The sequence below is a fragment of the Theropithecus gelada genome, chromosome 12 (assembly GCF_003255815.1).
Source record: "Theropithecus gelada isolate Dixy chromosome 12, Tgel_1.0, whole genome shotgun sequence".
NCBI classification, from domain to species: Eukaryota; Metazoa; Chordata; class Mammalia; order Primates; family Cercopithecidae; genus Theropithecus; species Theropithecus gelada.
The window spans coordinates 23,303,167-23,327,013 of NC_037680.1; the positions used below are offsets into that span (position 1 = coordinate 23,303,167).

Below are 23,847 nucleotides of genomic sequence, written 5' to 3' on the forward strand. Positions count from 1 at the left end.
ATAGATGTGTGTGGGTTTTATTTTAATTTTGTTTCGGATAAGGAGGGTAGAGTTCATTTCTCTTCAAATTCTCCATGACAATTCTTAACTGTTCCACTGTCACACTTTCTAGCTGAGAAACAAAGCAGAATCTGCTTGACGACTGAGCCTGTTTCTCTCTATTTGCCTTCAGTGGTAAGAGAAAAATACTATTAATTTAGTCATCCTTTAGTTTTGCCTTTACATTATTTCAAATATTTTCAGTATTTATTTTGAAACCTGTTATTGATTTTCTTCAGAGTCCTCTAGGTACTATCAAATTTGCCACATTAGGTTCATGTTATAGAATTCAATACCAAACACTCAAAATCCACCCAGAAATGTCATCACCTAACTCTCCTTTTCAACAACTCACTTAACCTCTCAAGACCTCCCTTTCCTCAGCTGCAAACAGCAGTTTGATTAGAATAACTCTAAAGCCATAACTGTGTTAATATTTGTCATGTCATCTTAGTGTCAGGTATTAATACCTTAAGATGCTTAATCTTAATAAGAAAAAACAAAGTGACATCACAGAAAATATTGTATAATACCAGACAAATAACACCTTATTCATACTACTCTGTGGACAATTATCTGTGTGATTATTGTCAAGTCACTGATATCACTTTGTGGTTGTCTTGTCTGTTTTTTATTGCTATAACAGAATACCTGAGACTGAATAATTTTTAAAGAACAGAAGTTTATTTAGCTCATGTTCTGCAAGCTGGAAAATATAAGGGCATGGCCCTTGCTTCTGGTGACATAACATAGTCGAGGTCAAAGGAGAATCAGACACATGTGAAGAAACAAAACCGAAGAAGCATCCTGGCTTTTTAACAACCCACTCTTTCCAAAACTAATCCATTTCCACAGGAACTAATCCAGTCTTGCGAGAGCAAGAGCTCACTTACTACAATATGGCACCAAGCTACTCATGAGCCATCCAGCCCCATGACCTAAACACCTCCCACTGAGGCCCACTTCCCACACTATCACATTGGGGATCTAATTTCAACATGAGTTTTGATGGGTACAAACTCAAACCCTAACAATTGCCTTACTGACAAACTGAAGATAGAACATCTTACAGCTTCTTCTGGTTTCAGAATTAATGACTATATTACAGCTTATTATTTGCACATGATGATACCAGACCGAGTCCTTTATTTAACAGTAACAACAAAAACTGAAGGCACAGAAAGTGACGGGCATATTACACACTGAATTCTGGGATGATGATGTAGTGGGTTGAAATGTATACCCCAAAAAGATATATCCAAGTCCTAACCCATAGTAGCTGTGAATGTGACCCCATTCAAAATGTCTGTGCTAATTTAATCATGTTTAGATGAGGTCATGCTAGATTAGTGTGGGCCCTAAATCCAATGATTTTTTTGCTTATAAAAAAGGACACACACACACACACACACACACACACACAGAAGAAGGTCATGTGACAACAGAGGCAGAGACTGGAGTAATGCAGCTTACAAGCCAAAAAGAATGTCAAGGATTTGGGGGAGCCACGAGAAGCCAGAAAAAGGCAAGGAAGGATTCATCCCTACAGCCTCAAAGGGAGTGTGGTCCTGCTGACCCTGATACTGGACTTCTGGCCTCAGAACTGTGAGAGAATAAATTCTGATCTTACAGCACCCTTAGGAAACTAATACAGATGGTCAAATCAGTACAACAGGAGATGGCCAGGCAAATAAAAAAAATTATTAGAAGAATTCCAAGAAATACGTTCTCTTAGTGAAACTAAAAGACAAGTAGCACCAATATTTTTTTAAATTTAAGCTTTCACAACATTGAAAAGCAGTGCCTTTGAATGGGATAAAACACAGGCTACATCTTAATCATCTACCACTAATGTCCCCTTTGAAAACAGAGAAACCAACTGACTTCTGAACATATCAGTTTCTTCTCCTAAAAAGTGAGATTTAACAAACTAATCAGTCATGCAAGAGTGCAAAGAAAATTAATGACATTATGCTGAGTCCTTTTGCAATCGGATGGATGGATGGATGGATGGATGGATGGATGGATGGATGGGTGGGTGATGGACATTTTAGGGATAGGTAAGGCATGGATAGGGACTGCGAATTATAAAACTTTCTGACACTGCAAAAAAAAAAAAAAATTATATCTTGTCTCTGTCGCACCTAGAGACAAAAACATGATCAACTATCTAAAAAATAAATTTCATCTGAATGTTTAAATCCCTCAAATAGTGAGAAAAATAAGTATAAAATAGCAGCATTCTTTTAAAAATATTTTTAGCTCTGATTAAAAAATAATGAAAATTACTAATATAAAACAACAATCTGTCCAATTGGTGTTTTCTTTAATTAGCAAGAACATTTAACCTCTTCAATAAGCTTTTATGTGGACAAAATGTTTCATACTACTATAATTATCCCTTCAAAGTGGCAAAACAAAAGGAAAGGAAATACCCAACAAGTAAAACAAAGCCAACAGAATTATTACTGTTATGTTTATACTTACAATCTACAACTGGTGAAGGAAAAATAAAACAGAAAATACTATTATTTGTACTAGGCCCAGACTGTACACTATAGACAATATTCTCAAACTTGGATGCACATTAGAAAGACCTGCAGGGTACATATATGTATGTATGCATACATATACACATTTTGAGACAAGGTCTGGATATGCTGCCCAGGCTGGTATAGACTCCTGAGCTCAAGTAATCCCCTAGCCTGAGCCTTCCAAGTAACTGGGATTACAAGTGTGCACCACCGTGCGCAGCTTATGCAGGGTATTTAAATATAAACACTGATGCCCAAGGCCCTCCTGCAAGGCAGGGCTATCCCCTATGGCAGTACACAGGGTTTGTTCTGTACCATTCAGTGGGCACCATTTACTCAATACAGCACAATCTGTGAGAGAGAAGAATAACAAATAAGTGAATACAAAGCATTAATGATACTGAGCCACTAAATGAACACTGATTAATGATTTATCAAATAAGCAGCACCATACTTCAGCTCTGTGGGCAACTGGTTGCTTTTATTGAGCAACCATTGCCTACATGACATTATGAGTATGTTCTGTTCCCTAGGAGATTGCCTTCTCTTTCCTTTTTCTTTTTTTTTTTTTTATTTTCTCTGAGACAGAGTCTCACTCTGTCACCAAGGCTGCTGGAGTCCAGTGTTGCCATTTCGGCTCCCTGCAACCTCCACCTGCCGGGTTCAAGCAATTCCTCAGCCTCCCGAGTAGCTGGGATTACACGTTCTCGCCACCAAGCCTGGTTAATTTTTTTGTATTTTTAGTAGAGACGGGGGGTTTCACCATGTTGGCCAGGCTGGTCATGAACTCCTGACCTCAGGTGATCCACCCAACTCAGCCTCCCAAAGTGCTGGGATTGCAAGCGTGAGCCACCATGCCTGGCCGCCTTCTCTTTTCTTCACTGCATAATAGAGTCCTATTATTCATTTAGTATTTTATAGTAAATATAGTATTTTAACATTGGATATATTTCATAATATTAAGGAATTACTTGGGGTTTTATCAGGGTGGTAATGATATTACAATTATGTTTTATTTTTAAAGAAAGTTTATCTTTTATAGGTATACAATTTAATATATAGCGCCATGAATGGAATGTCTAGAATTTGCTTCATTCTAATCTGGGGTGGAAAACAAGTGGGCAGAGTTCTGATAAATCAAGATTGACTATTGATTTACACTTGTTAAAAGGTAAAAAGGTTCATTATCTGTTCCCTCTATTTTGTATAGAGTTAAAATTTTCCATAATGTCCTTGCTCACTCATTCAAATCACAACAGGAAACTAAACGTACCTCTAATAAGCAAGTTACATTAACGAGAAAATAAAAAAATATACTTACAATGGATAGGACTATCCTGAGGAAAGGACCAGGTAGTCATTCTTTAACTATGTAAGAATTTATTTATTAGAAAAATAACTGGCTGTCACTGAAATCTTTTGATAACTCAATCAAGGTGATATCTAAAATGCTTTTACACATGAAAATTGCTGGGAGACGGCTGAAGCAAAGGAAACCAAGTGCCTTTTATAACATATCAAACAACAACAAAAAAGGGGACTTTATCTTAGCTGGGATTATACAATAAGTCACTAATAATCACTGATGCCTAAATAACAATTCGGTAAAATTGATGTCATTTCCAAGAAATAGACAATGATAAAAGCAAAGTTTTTAATGATGTAGTATAGTAAAAATAGTATATAGTATATATAGTATATAGTAGTATAGTAAAAATCTAAAATACAAAGGAAGAGTTAGGAGGGCATAATTCTAAGGGATGGTGGAAAACATTCAAGAGCTACAAAGGTCAAGCAATACAACCTGAAAAGGAACCGTGATACACTGTTCCTACAAAGGAGACCATGTAAATTTGTATCATTGGCAAGTCATGTAAATTTGTATCATTGGCAAGTCAACAGCTAGACCCCATTATAAAACCACTGTGTTCCTCCACTGTTCTCTTCTCACACCAAAATCTTTACATTTCCAGAAAGGCCCTGAGTTTTAATACTGTATAGAAAGTTTGAGTCTAATGAAGCCATTTTTCCTGCTGCATTTATATTCCCTAAACCAGAGTTTCTCTGCCAGTGAACTAACAAATGGTAACAGTTTTGTGCATATTGCCACTGTGTCAGGAAAAAGAGAAGTCTCAGCACTCTGTCTTGTAGATCCTATTTGTCACTTTAAATTCTACCTAATGTGCTTTACATTCATTATATCTATATATTTTGCCACTTGAAAAAGAATCCAAACAAGAAAAGTGAAAACCACCAAAATGGCCACTCTCTCCTCTGTACTAAACAGGTAACTAATTATACAACAAGGAAAAAAAAATAAAGCATACTATTTGTGCAAGCATTTTAAAAAGTATTAAGCAGTTAACTATATGCACGCAGGGTTGTGCAATATGCAGAACAAGGAAGAAAGAAAAGGAAAATAGGGAGTAGAATCTTGCAAAGCAATTGCTGAATAATAAAGCATTAGAAAATTGGCTATCATTGTTTTCCTATTTATATCTTATCTGGATATAAACACAATTGGAATATTGGACGCAACAAAAGTATACATTATCAATTTTGATTGATATTTCTTAGTATAATCATTATTTATTCATTCATCCAACAAATATTTACTGAACACTAAGAATTAGACCCTGAGAATAGTGGTAAGAAAGACAAAGTCTCTGCCCTCACGGAACTTAGATATAATAAAATACTTCTGGGGCAAATTTATGATGATCTTTGCTTATAAAAGTTCAAGAAAACAGCAGTATTAAATATCATAAAATACCAAAATAACCCTAAAGTATACTTTGTATATTTGCTTTTGAATTTCAGTTGCTCAAGAATCCATAAGTTAATTATCTATTACTTTATAACTTTCGCTTTTCCTCCACTGACTGACCACTCCTCTACCACAACTAATACTGTACAAAAAAATAGAATACTGTTTTGCAATGACAAACGTAAAATATTATTAACAGCTATTCAAAACTGTTTGCTAGTGAGCTTCTCTAGTAAAATACTTGAAGTAAAGGGTGAAAGAAATGAATGAAAAGAAGATTTAGAAAGATTTTGGAGGAGATAGGGTGGTGAAAAGTTAAAGGTGTTTATCCTAGGTTAACTCCTTTTTTTTTTTTTTTTAACTGAGTCTCCCTCTGTTGCCCAGACTGAAGTGCAGTGGTGCGATCTCAGCTCACTGCAACCTCTGCCTCCCAGGTTCAAGTGATTCTCCTGCCTCAGCCTCCTGAGTAGCTAGGATTAGAGGAACCTACCATCATGCCTGGCTAATTTTTGTAATTTTAGTAGAGACAGGGATTCATCATGTTGGCCAGGCTGGTCTCGAACTCCTGACCTCTGGTGATCCATCCACCTCAGCCTCCCAAAGTACTGGGATTGCAAACATGAACCAATGTGCCTGGCCTAGGTTAACTCTTTAACCAGTTATAAGAAAGAATTAAATAGACTGTCAAAAAAGTAGGGAGGTCCAATGAGCAGGTTAGGTATCACCTGCTGCAACAAGTTAGTCAAATATATTTCTCCATCTCTCCTGCAGCATATTTACCTTCAGCCTCAATTAGCAAAAGTAAAAATGTGTTCCAAGACTTTTGAAAGAAATAAAAAGGAAAGTTTATTTCTACAGGAAAAAAAATGCAAAACTAATTTACGTAAGATTTCTTTGTAAGTTTTACCTACTAATACAATGCTTTCAGCATATTTGTGAGTTTCAAAGATAAGTTCAAGCTAAACAATTTGCTCTAATGGATGACCAGTGACACAGCTGACCTGAAATGACCAATTACTATTCCATCACAATTTCTCTTGTGAACAAGAAACTTTTATTATGTTTACTAAAGCCTGTATCAATTTGAAGAATGTACATTAGAACATTTATTTTCATTTATCTAATTTTTTTGGCAGCTATGATGTTCAGCTGTTCCTCTTTTATTAAAATTAATGTGAGAAATATCATCATGTGCAGACATTCACATAATTCTTTTCCTTGGGGCTTAAGCAAAGGGATGATGTATAAATGTGAAATAACTATTTTGTATTAGAAAGTTAGTCTCATTCTATCACAGGTATGAAATAAAGGCTACAGACACCGTCAAACCTTCAGATATAAGAGACTATACATCTTTTATTTCTTTAAGAATTCGTTAGTGTTTACTAGATAAGAGAGCAATTCAACCACTTTCCATGTTATCTTTTTCATACAGATAATTCTTACAGATATTTCCGAATCAAGTACCTAGTAGCAAAGTGTCTTATAAATAGGAGGCATTACATAAATGTTAACTGAAGAAAATGAATTAAAGTGAAGTATTCTTAATTTGCTTTTCTAATTACAAAAACATAAAATGACATAAAATGATCACTATTTTAATCCATTACTGCACCTATTACATATATTACATAATATATATTATATATGATACATATATTATTTTATATATACACATATATCACGTGTGTGTGTGTGTGTGTGTGTGTATGTGTATTTAAAGAGAGAAGGTCTCGCTCTGTCACCTAGGCTAGAGCTCAACGACAGGATCGTAGCTCATTATAACCTCAAATTCCTGGGCTCAAGTGATCTTCCTGCCACAGCCTCCCAAGTAGCTGGGACTACAGGTGCACACCACAACACCTGGCTAATAATTTTTTAATTTTTTTTTGTAACAACAGGGTCTTGCTATGTTGCCAAGAAAGGTCTCAAACTCCTGGTCTCAAGCAATTCTTCTGCCTCGGCCTCCAAAAACGCTGTTACTAGAGACGTGAGCCACTGTGCCCAGCACCCGCAAATATTTGATTGCTGATATTTAGCTATAATTCAAAATTGATACCAGAACTGAAATAGTTAAGAGAATTAAAATCTGCAAATAATATTCCCTCTATTATTTCTTCCTGCTCTATCACTGTGCCTATCAAACCACCTATAACTGAGGAATAAAAGGAGTACATTATGGTTTCAGGCCAAACACTCTTTAAGTACTACATTTTTAAAAAAGTATTAATTATTTGTCATCTCTCCTACTCACATTTTAAAATAAACAAAGACTAGAGATTAAATAATGTTTAAAAAAACACTCAGAGCAAATCATTCACTTAGGGGAACAGTACAAATTCTAACTAAAACATTTCCAACTTTAAAACATTATTTACTCCATAGTTTACAAAATATTCCTGGAAGATTACTATCTCATTTGATCCTAACAAATCTTGAAGATAAAAGGGAAGAGTATTATTTTTATTTTCACCATGTAGCAGGTGATGATACAGAATGAGAGTGATTTGCACTTTTAAAATTGAGCGGCTGAATTGGGCTTACATTTAGTTCCTCTGACTTCTAGTCCAGGGCTCTTTCCTCGTCCCTCTGGGCTCCTATGTAATTAGATGTCTAATAGGCACATGAGAGAATATCAAAAATCTTCATATGTTCCTAGGAATGCCCAAACACTGAAAAAATTCACACTAAGTGGGCTAATATTTGTAAGTTGGGATTAGTCAGTATCTATGTGCCTAATTCATGGTTTAGAGTTGAGAACAAATACATTAGTTGGTAAGACAAAATAAGTGAAAGAACAATTAATACTCAATGTCTATGAAAAACAGAAGGCATTCTTGGTTAGATGTGCTTAACTACAAGAGGATTGCATGACAAATTTAAAAATAAAACAGAAATGTAGATAAATGTTGATGAGTACAAACTGAATATCCAAAATTGCAAATGTGGAAATACTGATTCAGATGGCACCATTTCATTATACTCTATTAGATGAAAGACTTCAGGTGACTCACAGATAAATCTGGAGTGAAGGGATTTCCCCACCACTACCCCCCACATTTTAAAATGTAAAACTAAAGTACCAAACAAAACCAAGTTGCAGATTTTCTACCAGTTTTCTAAAACATAGGCATATCAAAAATTTGTAAATATTCATGCCCCATCTAAAGCCTAATCTTTAAGCAAGTAAAAAAAAAAAAAAAAGTATTACCCTTTTTCCTGTAAAACAGATGATGATAATAGAACATAAATATCCTGAACTCTCCCAAGTTTTGACATCATCAATATCTGAAGGGTTTAACATCAAAACTCACAATATCTAGTAGAAACCCTACAACATAATAGCTGAGAAGCATTGATAATGCAGACTCCTTCGTTTCTGGAACCAAAGAAGGCTGAAAGATGTCATAGCAAAAAAGAAACTCCTACTCATCAAAACTGTATTTTTTATTAATTCTAAGAGGCTGGTACTCACCACAATTCCTCTCAGATTTAGACATCTAATTAGGACCTGCATTTTTAATACTCGTTAATACATGTAAAACATATGCATGCTGAACATATTAAAGAACAAAAGTTTCTGGGAGCTTTTTTCCATGGAAAAAATAAAGAAAACGCAACTGTGTTCAAGTAGATCACTACCATCTGCCAGCATTTTATCTAAAATAAAACTGATTGAAAGAAGACAAATATTAAGTTCATGTTTCCAAAAGCTTGAATGTTCCTCAGGTAGTTCAATTCTAAAACTGTCACTGTTTCTATTTCTTATGTGTATGTGTTGGTATGTGCATTTTCCTTTTTCTACTCCTAGTTCTAAATACCAAAATCAATGAAATGGTTACTTTCATAAAGTCTACTGACATATTAAACAGTGTTCAAATTTCAGAGCAAATAAGAACTTAATTCTTTTTCTTTTTTTTTTTTTTTTTTTTTTTTGAGATGGAGTCTCGCTCTGTCGCCCAAGCTGGAGTGCAGTGGCCGGATCTCAGCTCACTGCAAGCTCCGCCTCCCGAGTTCACGCCATTCTCCTACCTCAGCCTCCCGAGTAGCTGGGACTACAGGCACCCACCACCGCGCCCGGCTGATTTTTTGTATTTTTTTTTTTTAGTAGAGACGGTGTTTCACTGTGGTCTTGATCTCCTGACCTTGTGATCCGCCCGCCTCGGCCTCCCAAAGTGCTGGGATTACAGGCGTGAGCCACCGCGCCCGGCCATGAACTTAATTCTTAACCTCTGCTTCTCTTTCAAAAAATACTGCAAATAAAATATGAATGTCTTTAAATATCTTTGAAGACTTGGAAAAATAATAATATTGCTACTAAAATAACTGCATAATCCTACCAATCACTCTTCATAAACTTAAAAGCTATCATCTTTTCATTCCCGTCAATTATAATAAAACAGTAAGTCAAGAATTCTTAAATCTTTGCAGTAATGGCATTGAACTATTTCCTGGTTTCCTAGCAGTGATCCTCTTATAAAATAGTATAGAAAAATACTTTACAATAAAAGTGAGTTCGTTTTTTCTGTTTTAAAAAGTTAAAAATTCCCTTTGAAAATCCTGAGGCTTTTTCTAATACTAAGTAATGATACAAAAAGAAAGCTAAGAATCATTACATTTGAATAAGAAATTCCATAATACAATTGCTACATGTGCACATGCAGGCCCCCCCCCACACACACACACACAAAATATACATATAATATATGCTTTGAATTATATTGGCTTTTATGAAAATATTTCTCATTGTATTTAAATTTATAATAAAGGAAAAAATAATGACAAAAACTAATTCACATTCTTATCTACTTAAATTTTCTAAAAATCTTGGAACCACCAGAACAGTCTGAATACAAATAAATATCTGTATCAATACTGGATACACAGAGAAACTACAAGCTAAAATCCCCCCATACCCTATATTTTAGATCTCTACTATAGTGAAAGATAGGTTACCAAGTGAGGGAAATTTCCTTAGAAACATATTAGAGTAAATGACCCTTTCAGCATGCTGACTCAAGTGAACATTGTTCAAATGGTACCAAAGTAAACAAACAAAAAAACCTCAGAACTATATTCAAAGGAAGAAACTTACTTCTTAAAGCATATTGCCTTATTTACCTTTATATCATTTGTGCCTAGCACATAATGTGTGTTCATCAAATGTATACCTGCTATTCCAGATCACTGAGGAGGAAACTGGCTTTTCTGAACTACATACCAAGTATAGCGACAAGCAGAAACTACTCATTCATTTTCACTCTGAGATCTAGCATAATACATGAACTCTACAGATGCACTTAGTACCTTAATTTTTGGCAGAGGGGAAAGTGGTAAGTTTGACAAGTTAATGCCAAATAATGAATCACTTACTGATTGTGTGTATTTATATACACAGTCATACATTGCTTAATGATGATACCTTCTGAGAAATGTGTCATTAGGCAATTTTCTTATTGTGTGAGCATCACAGAGTATACTGACACAAATCTAGATGGTGTAGCCTACTACATATCCATGCTATATTTGCATAGCCTATTGCTCCTAGGCTACAAACCTGTACAATATGTTACTGTATTTAATATTGTAGGCAACTATAACACAGTGGTATCTGTGTATCTAAGCATAGAAAAAGTAAATTCTGTAGTAAAAATAGGCAATTACCTATCTTATGGGACCACCATTGCACATGCAATCTATCGTTGACCAAAATGTTATGTGGCACATGACTGTGTATTTGTGTAGATATATGTGTGTGTGTGTATGTATATATATAACTGTATTTAAGTGGAAGAAAGCAGTATTACATTAGATTTTTAAAGAAAAATTTTAGAACATCTACGTACATAGAGTAACTTAAAATGCTGCCAAAACAAACTTACTGAGCCAATGTAATGAGTAAATATGAATAATTTATTATTAGCATTATCTAGTTTTTAAAAGAATTATAACCACTAAAGTAGTTTGTGACCTCTGTAATTTTGACTAAATTAATTTACATTCCAAATCCTTTTCACATAGATAGGACAAAGGTAAATTTCAGTTCCATTCCAGACAAATTTCATAACTAGTAAAATGCAAATAACACAACTTTCATCCATATTGCTAGTTCTTTTCCTGCCTTCCATTCCTACTATTAATGTTCTCATTTAGAATCTCACTATTTTTCTACTAGAGATTTAGAATCCAATGACCATCTCCTATACTGATCAATGGTCTCCATCCAATACTGCTGTAATAATTGTCCTGTCCAGTTTTCCTTACCTCACTCTCATGTTCTCTTATAGCTCTCATTGGTGTTTTTGCCTGAAAAAGCATCATTTCCCCTTATTTAAATCCCAGCAATGGGTCAGACACAGTGGCTCATGTCTATAATTCTTGAACTTCAGGAGGCCAAGGTGGGAGGATAACTTGAGGCTAAGAGTTCAAGGCCAACCTGGGCAACATAGCAAGACACTGTCTCTGCAAAACAAAACTAAAAAGTAGCTGGGCATGGTTGCATATACGTGTACTAGCTAGGACTAGCTACTACAGGAGGCTGAGGTGGGAGGATCATTTGAGCTGAGGAGTTCAAGACTGCAGTGAGCTATGACTGCACTACCACACTCCAACAGAGCAAGACTTTGTTTAAAAAAAAAAAAAAATATATCAGCCATGTAATGTAATTTTCCTTTTGCTCTCCTGTACTCAATTCATGTGGTTTGAATGGGGTGGACTCCACTTCCTGATTCCAAAGTGATGATGTAGTATAGGCCTTGCCAAATATGGTATCAGATGCATTTGTTTCATTAAGAAGTCCAAAAGCCACATGATACAAAAAAAGTACAGTTGGTTCATCTCAAGACTTTGTTAGAACTTCTGAAAAAACAGGTACTCGCAGATAAGACAACTAAGCTGGTGGAATATAAGCTTAGCTCTGGGAGTGATCCATATGGAAAGAGCCTGTTCCAGCATGTAAAACACAGGAAAGAAGAGTCAAGGATGCAGGAGAACGAATGACATCTCTGGATACAGCTTGCCCACAGACAACTACCCTAAGACTTTCAGTTACACGACTCAATTACATTTTCTTTCATGTTTATGTGATTTTGAATTGAGTTTGTATCGCACAAAAGAATCCAGAGTAACAAAGCTTTCGAATGCTGCCCATTACCTATAGTAAAAGCTCTACAAATTCTTAATCTTGAATTTAAGAATGTATATGAACTAGAAAAAAATTTGTCTATCACCCAACCTGATCTCCCATAACTCCTCCTAACTCAGAATATGTTCATGCTAAACCAAGCTTTTAAAATTTCCAAACATTTCCCCATCTTTCCTGTGAACTTTTGTTCACAATACTTCCTTCTCCTACAGTGCTCTTCCATTTCATCTCTATTTACCAAAATCTTTAACATCCCCTTAGATCTATGTCAGAATTTGCTACGCAAGAATTAAACCCACTTCTCTGTACTGTACTTTTTTTTTTTTTTTTGAGATGGAGTTTCACTGTTGTTGCCCAGGCTGGAGTGCAATAACATAATCTCGGCTCACCACAACCTCCACCTCCCGGGTTCAAGCGATTCTCCTATCCCAGCCTCCTGAGTAGCTGGAATTACAGGTGCCCACCACAACGCCTGGCTAATTTTGGTATTTTTAGTAGAGATGGGGTTTCACCATGTTGGCCAGGCTGGTCTCGAACTCCTGACTCCAGGTGATCCGCCCGCCTCGGCCTCCCAAAGTGCTGGGATTACAGGCGTGAGCCACTGCGCCCAGCCTTCTTCTAAACTTCTTCAGTGAATACTGCCCTCCTGTAGAACTGAGTATTCTGTGTGAGTTCTACAGTAATATCATGTGTATATGGTATACATGTCCTATGTCCCATGCCCTGTAGAGATAGCTAGCTAACATGACAGTCAAATGCCTTCTCTTTGAAAAGGCAAATAACCACGAAGGACTGAGGCTGAAAAAGGAAATGTGAACGAAGAAGTCATATTAGAGTGACTCCAAAGACAGAAGCACTGTTACACTTATTCCCCAAAAATCTCTAATTCTAAAAATTAAAGTTGAATATATACATATGTTTTAATTCAAGGAGACGTACAAATAAGCCTAGGAAAAAGTTAAATTAAATGATGCAGTGAATAAGCTGACAAAGTTGAATGAGAGACACGACAAATTGTCGTTTATGTTAGAATTCCTTAAATCCTGATCTTGATGTTAATTCTTTGTTCATGACATCATAAAACTTAGGAACAGATAAAATCATAAACCTTCAGTTACAAATGAAAAAAATAAAAATATTAAATCCTCGAAAGTTAATACTAATACTCTAAAGTTATTTTTTTCAGGCCAAATAATTAATGGCAGAGCTGAGATTAAAACCTAGGACTGCTGATTATCCTACTATAGTATGCTGTTTCTTTCAAACACAAGTGGTTATTATTCTTTTGGTAAACTCTTTTATGTATATATACAATTTAAAATATTTTATTAAAGATCATTTAAAGATTTATTTTTGGGGGGCAGATTCTAAGTCGGGGGCTACAAACATAAAGGCCTAAATGGGCCAATTAAGCAACATAAATGTGAAAATTAGGCTGGTATAAAACAATGGTGACCATTATTAGTATTTGTGACCAAAATGAAGAATGTCTATCTGTCTAAAAGCATTAATTTTAAAAAATGTTTAAACAATTGCAGTGTCCAAGCAAAATACTTCTTTGGGCCAAATTCTAATGTCATTTATTCTGATAGTGACTGTTCCATAAATTTAAAAGTCATTGTTCATGGGTGGCCACTGTCAAAACTAAAAAGCCTTAAAATACAATCACATGAAATTTTACACAATATCACAGGCACATTCTAGATCGGGGTGTCCAATCTTGGCTTCCCTTGGCCATGTTGAAAAACAGTCATCTTGGGCCACACATAAAATACACAAACAATAACAATAGCTGATGAGATTTTTAAAAAATCTCATGTTTTAAGAAAGTTAGAAAATGTAAGAATTTGTGTTGGGCCACATTCAAAGCTGTCCTGGGCTGCGGGCTGGACAAGCTTGTTCTAGACTAGTATTTCCTGAACTAAGAAACTTTTTTTCTACAAATACTTTTATACAAGGGAAATTCCAGAAAATTATATTTTCTTTTGTCAAAATTTACATAACAGATAATGACAGCTTTCATAGTCTGATTAATATAACCCATGAAAGTGAAAACAATGTGTATGGAATTCTTTAGTTTAATCCAGTAAAACTGAGTAACACCAGCCCTTAAGTGACTAGTTTCTGTGTTTCTATGTAGAAGAGATGATATCTTTAGGCAGAGGATACTGGCAGTGCCCAGAGCAGGAAAAAAGCAAGTAAATTAACAAAGTGAATGGCAACCATATTTTTCAAACTCTAATAAATCATTCCTTTGACCATATTTTCTAAGCGGCTACTATCTGCTAGGTGGCATACTAGGTACTAGGGATAAAACAATAAACAAGATAGACATGACCATTGTCATCATAAAGCTTAGAATAAAATGGGGAGAAAAAAATCAAGCAAACAAAATTATTACAAGTTATATAAAATGTTATTACAGAGGGAGAAAGAGTGCTAAAATAGAGGTCTCATTTTACATCGGGTGCTCAGAAAAGGTCTCTCTGAAATGATGAAAACTTTAGCTACTTGAGAAAGCCATGAAGAACAAGGGGTGTGGGTTGGAGGCACGAGTAAGTACTGCCAACAAAGGAACCAGCAAGCAGTAATAGGACTTGAGGCAGGAAAAAGTTTGATGTTTCAAAGTGAGTAAACAAGGCCAGTACTGCTACAGCACATTAACGAGAAGACAGGGTATGAGATGAAGTTGCAGAGGCAGACAGTGCCCAGTTCGCGTGGACCACAGCAACTTTGTGCATACTCTGGATTTTACATAGGCAATAGGAAATCACGGATGGCTTTCAATCAGGGATTATTTAATCAAGGTTACAAGTATCAGCAAATGGATATAGGCACTAAGCTTTCTTTCAATCAACAAAGGGTTCACTAAGTGCTTGCTGTGTGCTAGCACCATATGTCCATGTTTGTCAAGTTTGGCTTTGTTATCACCACTGCTAGCATAGGCACTGGCTCTTAACATAAAATCTCTTAATAAATACTAATGACAGAAAGAATAATGGAAACAAGCTTAGAAAAGAATGAAAAGATAACTAGTCTGGAGGAATTTTGACCAAACCATCCCACCCCTCAATGCGCTCTCAACTACACATATTCAACCAGGACTTTCTTCTAAAGAAGGGGAGTGTTATATTTTTATTATCAGTATGAGATGGTGAACAAAGAAAAACACAGGAGAGACTTTAGGAAAAATTTCACTAAAATACAGAATTATGTTCTTTAGAAAGACAGCAGGATGAAATGAACATTACTGCCCTTTTGTGAGCAGTAGGTGTGACTCAGCTCCTGCTTCCCCCTTGCAGTTATCTTTGTGGGCTGGCAGCTCAGAAGACTAGCAGGTCCATGGGGGTGAACAAACACCAGGGCCTGAACAATGGAATAGCATGAATAAATGAAAGATGAACAAGAATTAGTCATTAATGGAAAGGACAATGTGCTCCAAAGAGGGTAGCTGGCCAAATGTGACCCCAAGAAAATAAGAAAGCATGAAAGCTGCCTAAAGAAAGGATAAGGAAAGGAAAGGGCAACAGAGTATCTGCATTGTAGCTCTGGAGGCCCCATGTACAGGAAATCAGAGACAGTAGCAAAAGTAAACTTATTGACTAAGACCTTAATAAAAGCATAAAATCTTTCTCAGATAAACAAATAAATGTTAGAGATGAAAGCAGAATTAAATACATCTTTCATTTTTCTAATTTTTTTCCTGTCATATGCAGACTAACCATGAAGACACTCAACACTTAAAAACAACTAGATAAGAAGTGCTCTAAAATCAGACTAATAGTCTCAATTATTACGTTAAAAACAAGCACATTAATTATAAAAGCAAAACTATGATGGCCCTTATTCTACAGTCAGAGTTCTTTTATATAATATATTTTGCATCCATTTGGGGATGGGTTTTTTCCCCTTTTATCTTCCATTCCATTCATTAAAAATAATGATTGTCTCCCCTCTGTAAAAGTATAATAAACATCCAGTTTGTCTTTTAAAATACAGTTGTCAAATTTAAAGGGTAAATATACAAGAGATTTATCCTAGAGGTCTTTAAGGCACAGAGTTTGTTAGGAATAATGTCTTGTATCCATATGAACTGCTACCCAGGGAGCCGTATAGAACCTTACATGTAATATTTTATTTTTTTAAATAAGCTAGAAAGGATATTAAAAGTATCTACTTGAAGTTGCACTGCAGTGCTTAACTCCTGGGAAGCAATGGTTTCACAGTGCTTGCTACTAACTACACAAACACTTTTGAATTGGCAATCTGTGGTAAGAATAAACTACAAACTCCATAACAAGAAAACCTTGTCCCCCTCCTAACTGGAATATTTTCATCGAGAACACTGACAAAGGAACACAAAGGAACATGGAAAAGATGAAGCCTAGAAACCATCCTTTAGGGATAATGATGATAGGTTTAAGTTCTAGTTTTACAATGAAGAATGTGTGTGCAGGTGTGTGTGTGTGTGTGTATGTATGTGCGCGCGCACGCATGCATATATGTGTATATGAGAAAGAGAAGAGAGGGGGAGAGAGGAAAGAGACAGACAGAAAGTGGCAGAGACTGACCAAATGGTTGGCTATTTGGTTTGCAGGATTATCCTACTTCAGTAGATTTGTAGATCTACTGAATCTAGGATGAGAATGGGATCATCCTAACTAACTGTCAGCTACATTTTCAACATAAAGTCAGCATGCCTAAATTAAACAATCCTGTCAATCAGAGGAAACTTTAGCGAGATGAAATACTGTGGAAGAAGCCCTAAGGGCCATGCAAGTCTAGAATTAGGCCGCGGTGTGTGCTGGCTAGATAGGAGAGCAAGACTGGTACAAAAACAAACCAAAAGAAGACCCCACAACAAGGCAGTATAGGATAGCAAAGCTAGTAGGCTAAATGACAGAAAAGCCTCAAAAGAGGAAAATTCAAATGACCTGTGACTTTTGAGGATCAAGAGAACATCACAGATTCACAGACCCAGAAAACACGTGGTGTCTGGCCCTCCAGCATCCAACAAGAATCAAGAACTGCAATATGTCTCAAGACTGGGTGAAGTACCATACCTACTTCTAATTGTAAAATACAATAATATATATTTTAATCAAGACATATTTAGGTTTAATTTAATTAAATAATTTACCATGCTTTAACTGGAATTAAGACAGAATAGTTGTTAAGACAATGGACTTAAGAAGAACGAATAGTATATAGTCTTTGCAGGTGGCCAGACTTGAACTCAAATCACATATCCACCACTAATCCAGGCACTTTGCAGCCTCCCATCAGCCATTTATGGCAATCCAGGGGTTCTGTCCTCATGCTTGTACTTCATGGTTGCAGACATCACAACCAGTCAAATGTAAGAAAGGGGAGTTGGCCTTCTTCTTTTATAAGTAAAATTTAAAATCAAACCACTTTGCTGGAAGAACTCCCAGTAGTCACCCACTTAACTCTAATTTGCCACAACTTGGAGACTGATCAACCCAAGCTGCAAGGAGAGTAGGGAAAATTTGGCAAAGGAGAATGGGATCATCCTAACTAATTTAAGTCCATGTTGCTTCACTCCCAAGGGCTGTATACTTATCCATCCTAAAGAAAACTGTGATTCTGTTAACAAGGAAGAAGGCTGTTAAGTGGGCAATGATCAGTATCTGTCACAATACCTCAGATGAAACAAAAAAATGTAATTGTAAGCATCTGAGGGTGAAAAAAAATGATTTTTAAATAACAGAGATTCTTTCAGTTCAGTAAAGATACTACAGAATGAAAAATGAATAAAATATCCTCGATGTCTAGTTTAAGGTACAGTCTAAGAAAGTAGAAATGCTTCATCCTGGAACGAATGATTAACATTTCATAACACAAAAGTTAATGCCTTCCCTCAAGCCCCATAGTCAAAACTTTTTTCTGTATCTTGTGAAGTATCTAAGGCAAAGCTGTAATATAACCTAAGAATAACAATAACTATTGACAACTTTTGACAGAATAACTTGAGCTTTCGTAATCTATAATAAAACTAAACATCTCTAACATGAACCATGATATATTCTTTTAGTTGTCAAGATAAAGCAGAATCAAACTGATTAATTAGGCTGAAGTATTTATTCTTTCAATAATAAAATACATTTCAGATAGTAAGATTATAACAACAACAACTACATGTTCAGAAGTGAGAAAAACACCAATATGTACCTACATTCAAAGTCTTTCTCATCAGACACAATCGTATTTGTTCAGAGTATTTTGCATAGAAGGCAATATTGGTGTTTAATCATTTTACCTTTATGAGTTTTGATGATTTCATGTACCAAGTATACAAAAAAGTAACAATTGGAGAGCACAAATTTTTCATATCTTTAAAAATCTCCACAGATCTCAGACTTATTTGGTGTAACAAACGGTTACTCTTGCACTTCAATCTAGGACTGAATGCACGTATTTGTTAACTTAGTATTGTGCGATCAAGTTTTCATGCTACTGCTATTTTTCTAAAAGTATTCAAAAAAGTTACTTGGTAAAGAGTAGAGAAGTTATCACTGTTCAAATATAAGTTAAACTAGCAAGACATGTCTTTGGGTTAAAGACTGATTACATTAGTATGGTTAACTGCAAAGGCTAAATGGCATACCTTGAAAGATGACAGACACCATTGTTAGGCCATGGAGGTTATGGCTATCAGAGAGTAAGGCTTTATACATCATCATCTTTCAGATATCCACCTCCCAAATAAGACTGCTTCAAAGAGCACTGTGACACTTAGCCTCAAATGCTTCAGGCTTCAAAGGGAGTAGGGAAGCCATATGCGCAGAAGTGTTTGCTTGCTATCCACACACATATATTTGTGATACAATAATGTAATTCTGAAAAACTGCATAATCAAAATGAAATCAAACAAGAGATATAGAAATGGCTCATTTTAATGTTCTAATCACTGTAGAAATTTATTATATTTAATGGTACTGTTAAATGAAAAAGTGCCATAAAGTCAACTGGATTACTTGACCTTAAGTAATATAATACAATTGGTGCTGCAAAAACACAATTAAATGGGATGTGAAAGCAACCATAAACAGTCATATTTTAACACAGCAATAGTCACAACTTTTATATTAACATGTTCATTGAAATTCCTCATACTATTAGTGACTCAACAATATTCACTTATTACTATATTCACAATATTCACTATATCAGAATATAAAACACTAAATTATGTAAAGAAGGATACACTTTACATAAAAAAAAAAAATTCTGAATACGCACTAAAACAGCATTTTACTTTTAAAATCCTAAGCCATGTAACTGGAATGCTCACCGTTATTCCATCTGACGCTATGCATTCTCAGAGACGATACATGGCTTTCATACAGAAAATGGTTACTCTCTGAATTCCTCAAGTTCCTACTAGGAACAGCAAGTTACATTTAAGTCACAAGCTGCTATGTCTCCTGTGGCCACTTTACAAGCAGCAGATGGGTACAGGTACTGGAGGTAAGGTGGGCATTGCAGCTTCCAACATGCTCTTCCTCTAAGAACCTATCTGCTCTAACTCCATTCATTATCAGCCCAAAACTTTTCATTCCTGCCCAAACCAATGCAGTCCTACACACAGGCTTATCCGATTATTTTAAAAAGTACATAACACTTAAAGTTTTATATTATTTGTGATAATAAATGGCAAAAACATTAGCTATGTTAACCACCATAGGATAGTCTTCCACTATTTAACCATCAGGAGAATACACAGGAATACATACAAATGGAGAATAAGGAGGAAGAGATGTTCAAGGGGATTCCATCCCGTCTCTTCTCTCAGTTAAAATGTAATGAGTATTTACCTCCATCTTTTCAATGTGTCCCATAAGACTCTTATTTTCTAAATTATTATTATTAGGGATGAGGGTCTCACTCCATTGCCCAGGGTGGAGTGCAGTGGCACAATCCTGGCTCACTGCAGCCTTGAACTCCTGGGATCAAGTAATCCTCCCACCTCAGCCTCCTGAGTGCACATGCCACCATGCCCAGCTCATGAGACCCTTTCTAATAGGTCCTCCTATTTCCTACTTCCTAACAAACCAGAATTCAGAATTGAGTTCTGTGTCCCTCAAATCTACTCATCCTTCAAGAGTAGGTCAAAGGTTACCAACTCTATAAAGCCACTTCCAGTCTGTCACAGTCCAAATCAACCTCTCCATCTTTCACCTCTCATTGCACTTGCCTATCTCTACCTCAACAGACTTTAAAGCCTTGGACATATCCGCCTTTCAACTCTGGTTATTCGTACAGAGCAGATACAATGAACCAAACTAGAAGATCTACTCTTAGGCCAAAAATTGTTACCCACACTCACACCCATGTACATAATGAAATCACAAGACAATGAAAAAACACGTGTGGTTGGTTCTAAATGAAGCTTCTTTCCCACTGACCAGGTGTCTTTAGAGGATGAGTGTACTTCACTGCTCTGCTTTCTCTAAAGAAATATCTACTGTAGTCATAATAACCAATTCCATAGTTGCAGAAATTCTCAAAGATGCTGATAGAGAAGCAGCAACATCCTCGTAATAGGTATTTTTTTGTAAAAGCTGAAAATGCATCCTGAGCTCTAATTACCTGTAATGCTCACTGATGGGAATGGTCTGAGAGAAGTATAAAGCAGATGTCCGGGCTCTCCAATGCCATTTCTTTGCAGGAAGAGTATAAAGGACGCAGTCTCCTAACTCTTCTTGGAGAAGATCCACCAGCTGTTTATGGGAGCCTCCATAGAATGCTTCAATGATGAGGATACTCATTGGCCCGTTCAAACCTTCAGATCCTAGATAACAACCAAAAAATGTGTATTTTTCCATTACATACATGTATAAAATTTTTAATAAAAATAAGCTCAAATTTTATGCTCAGAAAATACAAATAATTTAGCAATGTATTATTTTTTAAAATAGGCTTATCCCATTATTTTAAAAAGTATATAACACTTAAAGTTTTATATCATTTGTGTTAATAAGAAGAAATAACAGTGTCTTTATTTTTCTGATTTGTTTTCCTCATGTCGTACGATTATCTCCCCTATGACTTTAGTTTATTCTCCAACACCACAAAGCTGAAAGCCCTCACCTGCTGTGATCACTCACTTCCTGGTTTGTTCGGCTGTAAGCCCAACTCAGTAATCTCAGAAACTACTTGACTTAGAGCTCTAGTCTTGGACAGTCACTGAACTCATCTCCTAATGACGACTTTCACTTCAAGAGCCCTTCATTTATTAGGCCCTTTCTGGTTCAGAAATTCTCTGATTCTGTAACTCTTGTATTACTACATCTCTAAATTCACCAGGTATAACTGCCCCTAGTGAATACGTATTTAAAAGAAGGCATATCAACCATATGCAAATCTCTATTTTCTAGTGTTAAAAACTTGAGGATGCAATTTCTTGAGACACTACACATACTTTGATCACTTCCCCACACTCGCCAATATATCACCCCCAAAGGAACACCAAAACAATGTGGTAAAGTTGTATGTGGGTGAACCAATAAGATTTCTACAACTTTTCTTTAGACAAGCAACCTATTAAGAGAGATAAAGTAGCAATAATGGGGTTAATAAAGACATGATAAAATTTCATCACAGAGAATTTGCTATCAAGCAATTTTTCATTTTAATATAATTTTTGTTAATGTGCTCAGTGAAATAAAAAGATATCTATGAACATAAAATCTCTCATATACATCTCAAATTATATGTTATTTCCTGTAAGACATAGGGGAAAAACATCATTCCATGCATAAATGCTATATTGCTTAAAAAAATTCCAGATGTTTGAATTTTCCTTTATGACTTAAGTAAATATTACTCATTAAATAGCATATTGCTTTTCTTAATAATGTTGTTCCACAAAATTATTAGTCTCAATGACTCAATGATGTTCTTCACTAATAAAACTACACTTCACTTTGTTCAAAGTAATGGCCACTTAAATTGCATTTCAAAGTAAAAAGGCTTCTTTTTGATGTCTAAATTTTCCAATGAGCATTTGGGAGGATGGGGGAATATATTTATATATTATGTGGGCGGGGGGGTGGGGGCTGTGTATGTGTATTTCATTTAAATGCAAAATAAGAATCAGTGGTCCTCAGGTGGAAAAGGCACGAATCCTAGGATCAAGGACATACACGTTTGAACCTCAGCTCTGTCACTTCCAAGCTATATGACCTCGGACAAGTTACCTAACTTTGTAGGACCCAGTCTCATCATCTCCAAAATAGAGACAACAGTACTAACCTCAGACGTGTGTTGTTAAGATAAAATTAGAAAATGCATGTGAAGCACAGTAGACTACAAACAGTAAGAAGGTATTTAGCCCATCCCACCATTAGTATAAATCACTCTACTTAAGGAGAAAGAATCTCTTCAAATTTTCTACCATTTTAAGTTCAGTAATTTTCAATCATGGTCTCCTACCCACCAAGAATAGATGAGGAAAGTGGATATACATATGCGTTTGAAATTGCAGTGGGTGTTTACCCGTTCCTTGTCAGTAGCTTGCATTTTAAACATGAATTTGAGAGCCCTGCAGATTTTGTGAGTAAGAAGTAAGCTCAGAGTCCCAGCTATGCAGAGTTCATGGTCCACTGGAGACTTCTGTTCTAATAAGGCAGTGTTCAACAAGTTCACAGACACCCTCTAGGTTCAACAAGTGGTAGCCATTAATCCTTCAAATGATGGAAATTTCTAGAAAGTAACTGAAAAGAATAAAAGGCAATTTTGAAAATTATACCAAGAGTTTCAAGACAGAATATAAGCAGTTTCACATTAATTTGCTTACCTGATTACATCGTAGATATCTACTATCTTGCTTTATTTCCTCTGACCTACTAATGCTAAGGTGTATTAAATATATGCCCTGTATGTACTTAAAAGGTCTCTAAAGGCTCTTGTAAAAACGACCTATTTCCCCAAGTGATGAAATGTGATATAAACCACTCTAAAGAATACCTCACTCATCTAACCTCAAAGAAAGCAATATCAATATTGGAAAAGAAAACTGCTTTCTGATTCTTCATCATCTTGTCCTTTTCCATGATTAATCTAAAGTACATATCATGATGTTTCTTATGGGCCTGGTTCACAACTTATCTGCAAATTATCAGCAGCCACTGTGGAGGCAGTACATGTAGGTGCTGCTGTAGATTCAAGACGCTCAGTAGGCAGAACTGAACACTAAGCATGTGGGAGGCTGAAAAATAGAAAAGGGGAAAAAAAGATTATAGCTATAGTAGATTTCCACCCCTCTGACAGTTCAGTAAGAAGAGTGAAATGTACAGGTTTGAACTAGCATTTACGTGAACATTTTTTCCATTGGCCAA

General features: G+C 35.7%; 1 protein-coding gene across 2 annotated transcripts in view; it reads right to left on the reverse strand.

The window, feature by feature from the left end:
- Positions 1-23,847, reverse strand: part of GTDC1 (glycosyltransferase like domain containing 1) — a 383,166-nt gene that overhangs the window by 239,889 nt on the left and 119,430 nt on the right. The window contains exon 3 of one of the 2 annotated variants that reach the window (XM_025405483.1): positions 21,098-21,299. The exons of the other annotated variant lie outside the window; for it this stretch is intronic. Coding sequence (XP_025261268.1) covers positions 21,098-21,276 — 179 coding nt within the window. The 5' untranslated portion in view covers positions 21,277-21,299. The remainder of the gene's footprint in view (positions 1-21,097; positions 21,300-23,847) is intronic. 2 annotated transcript variants of the gene reach the window in all.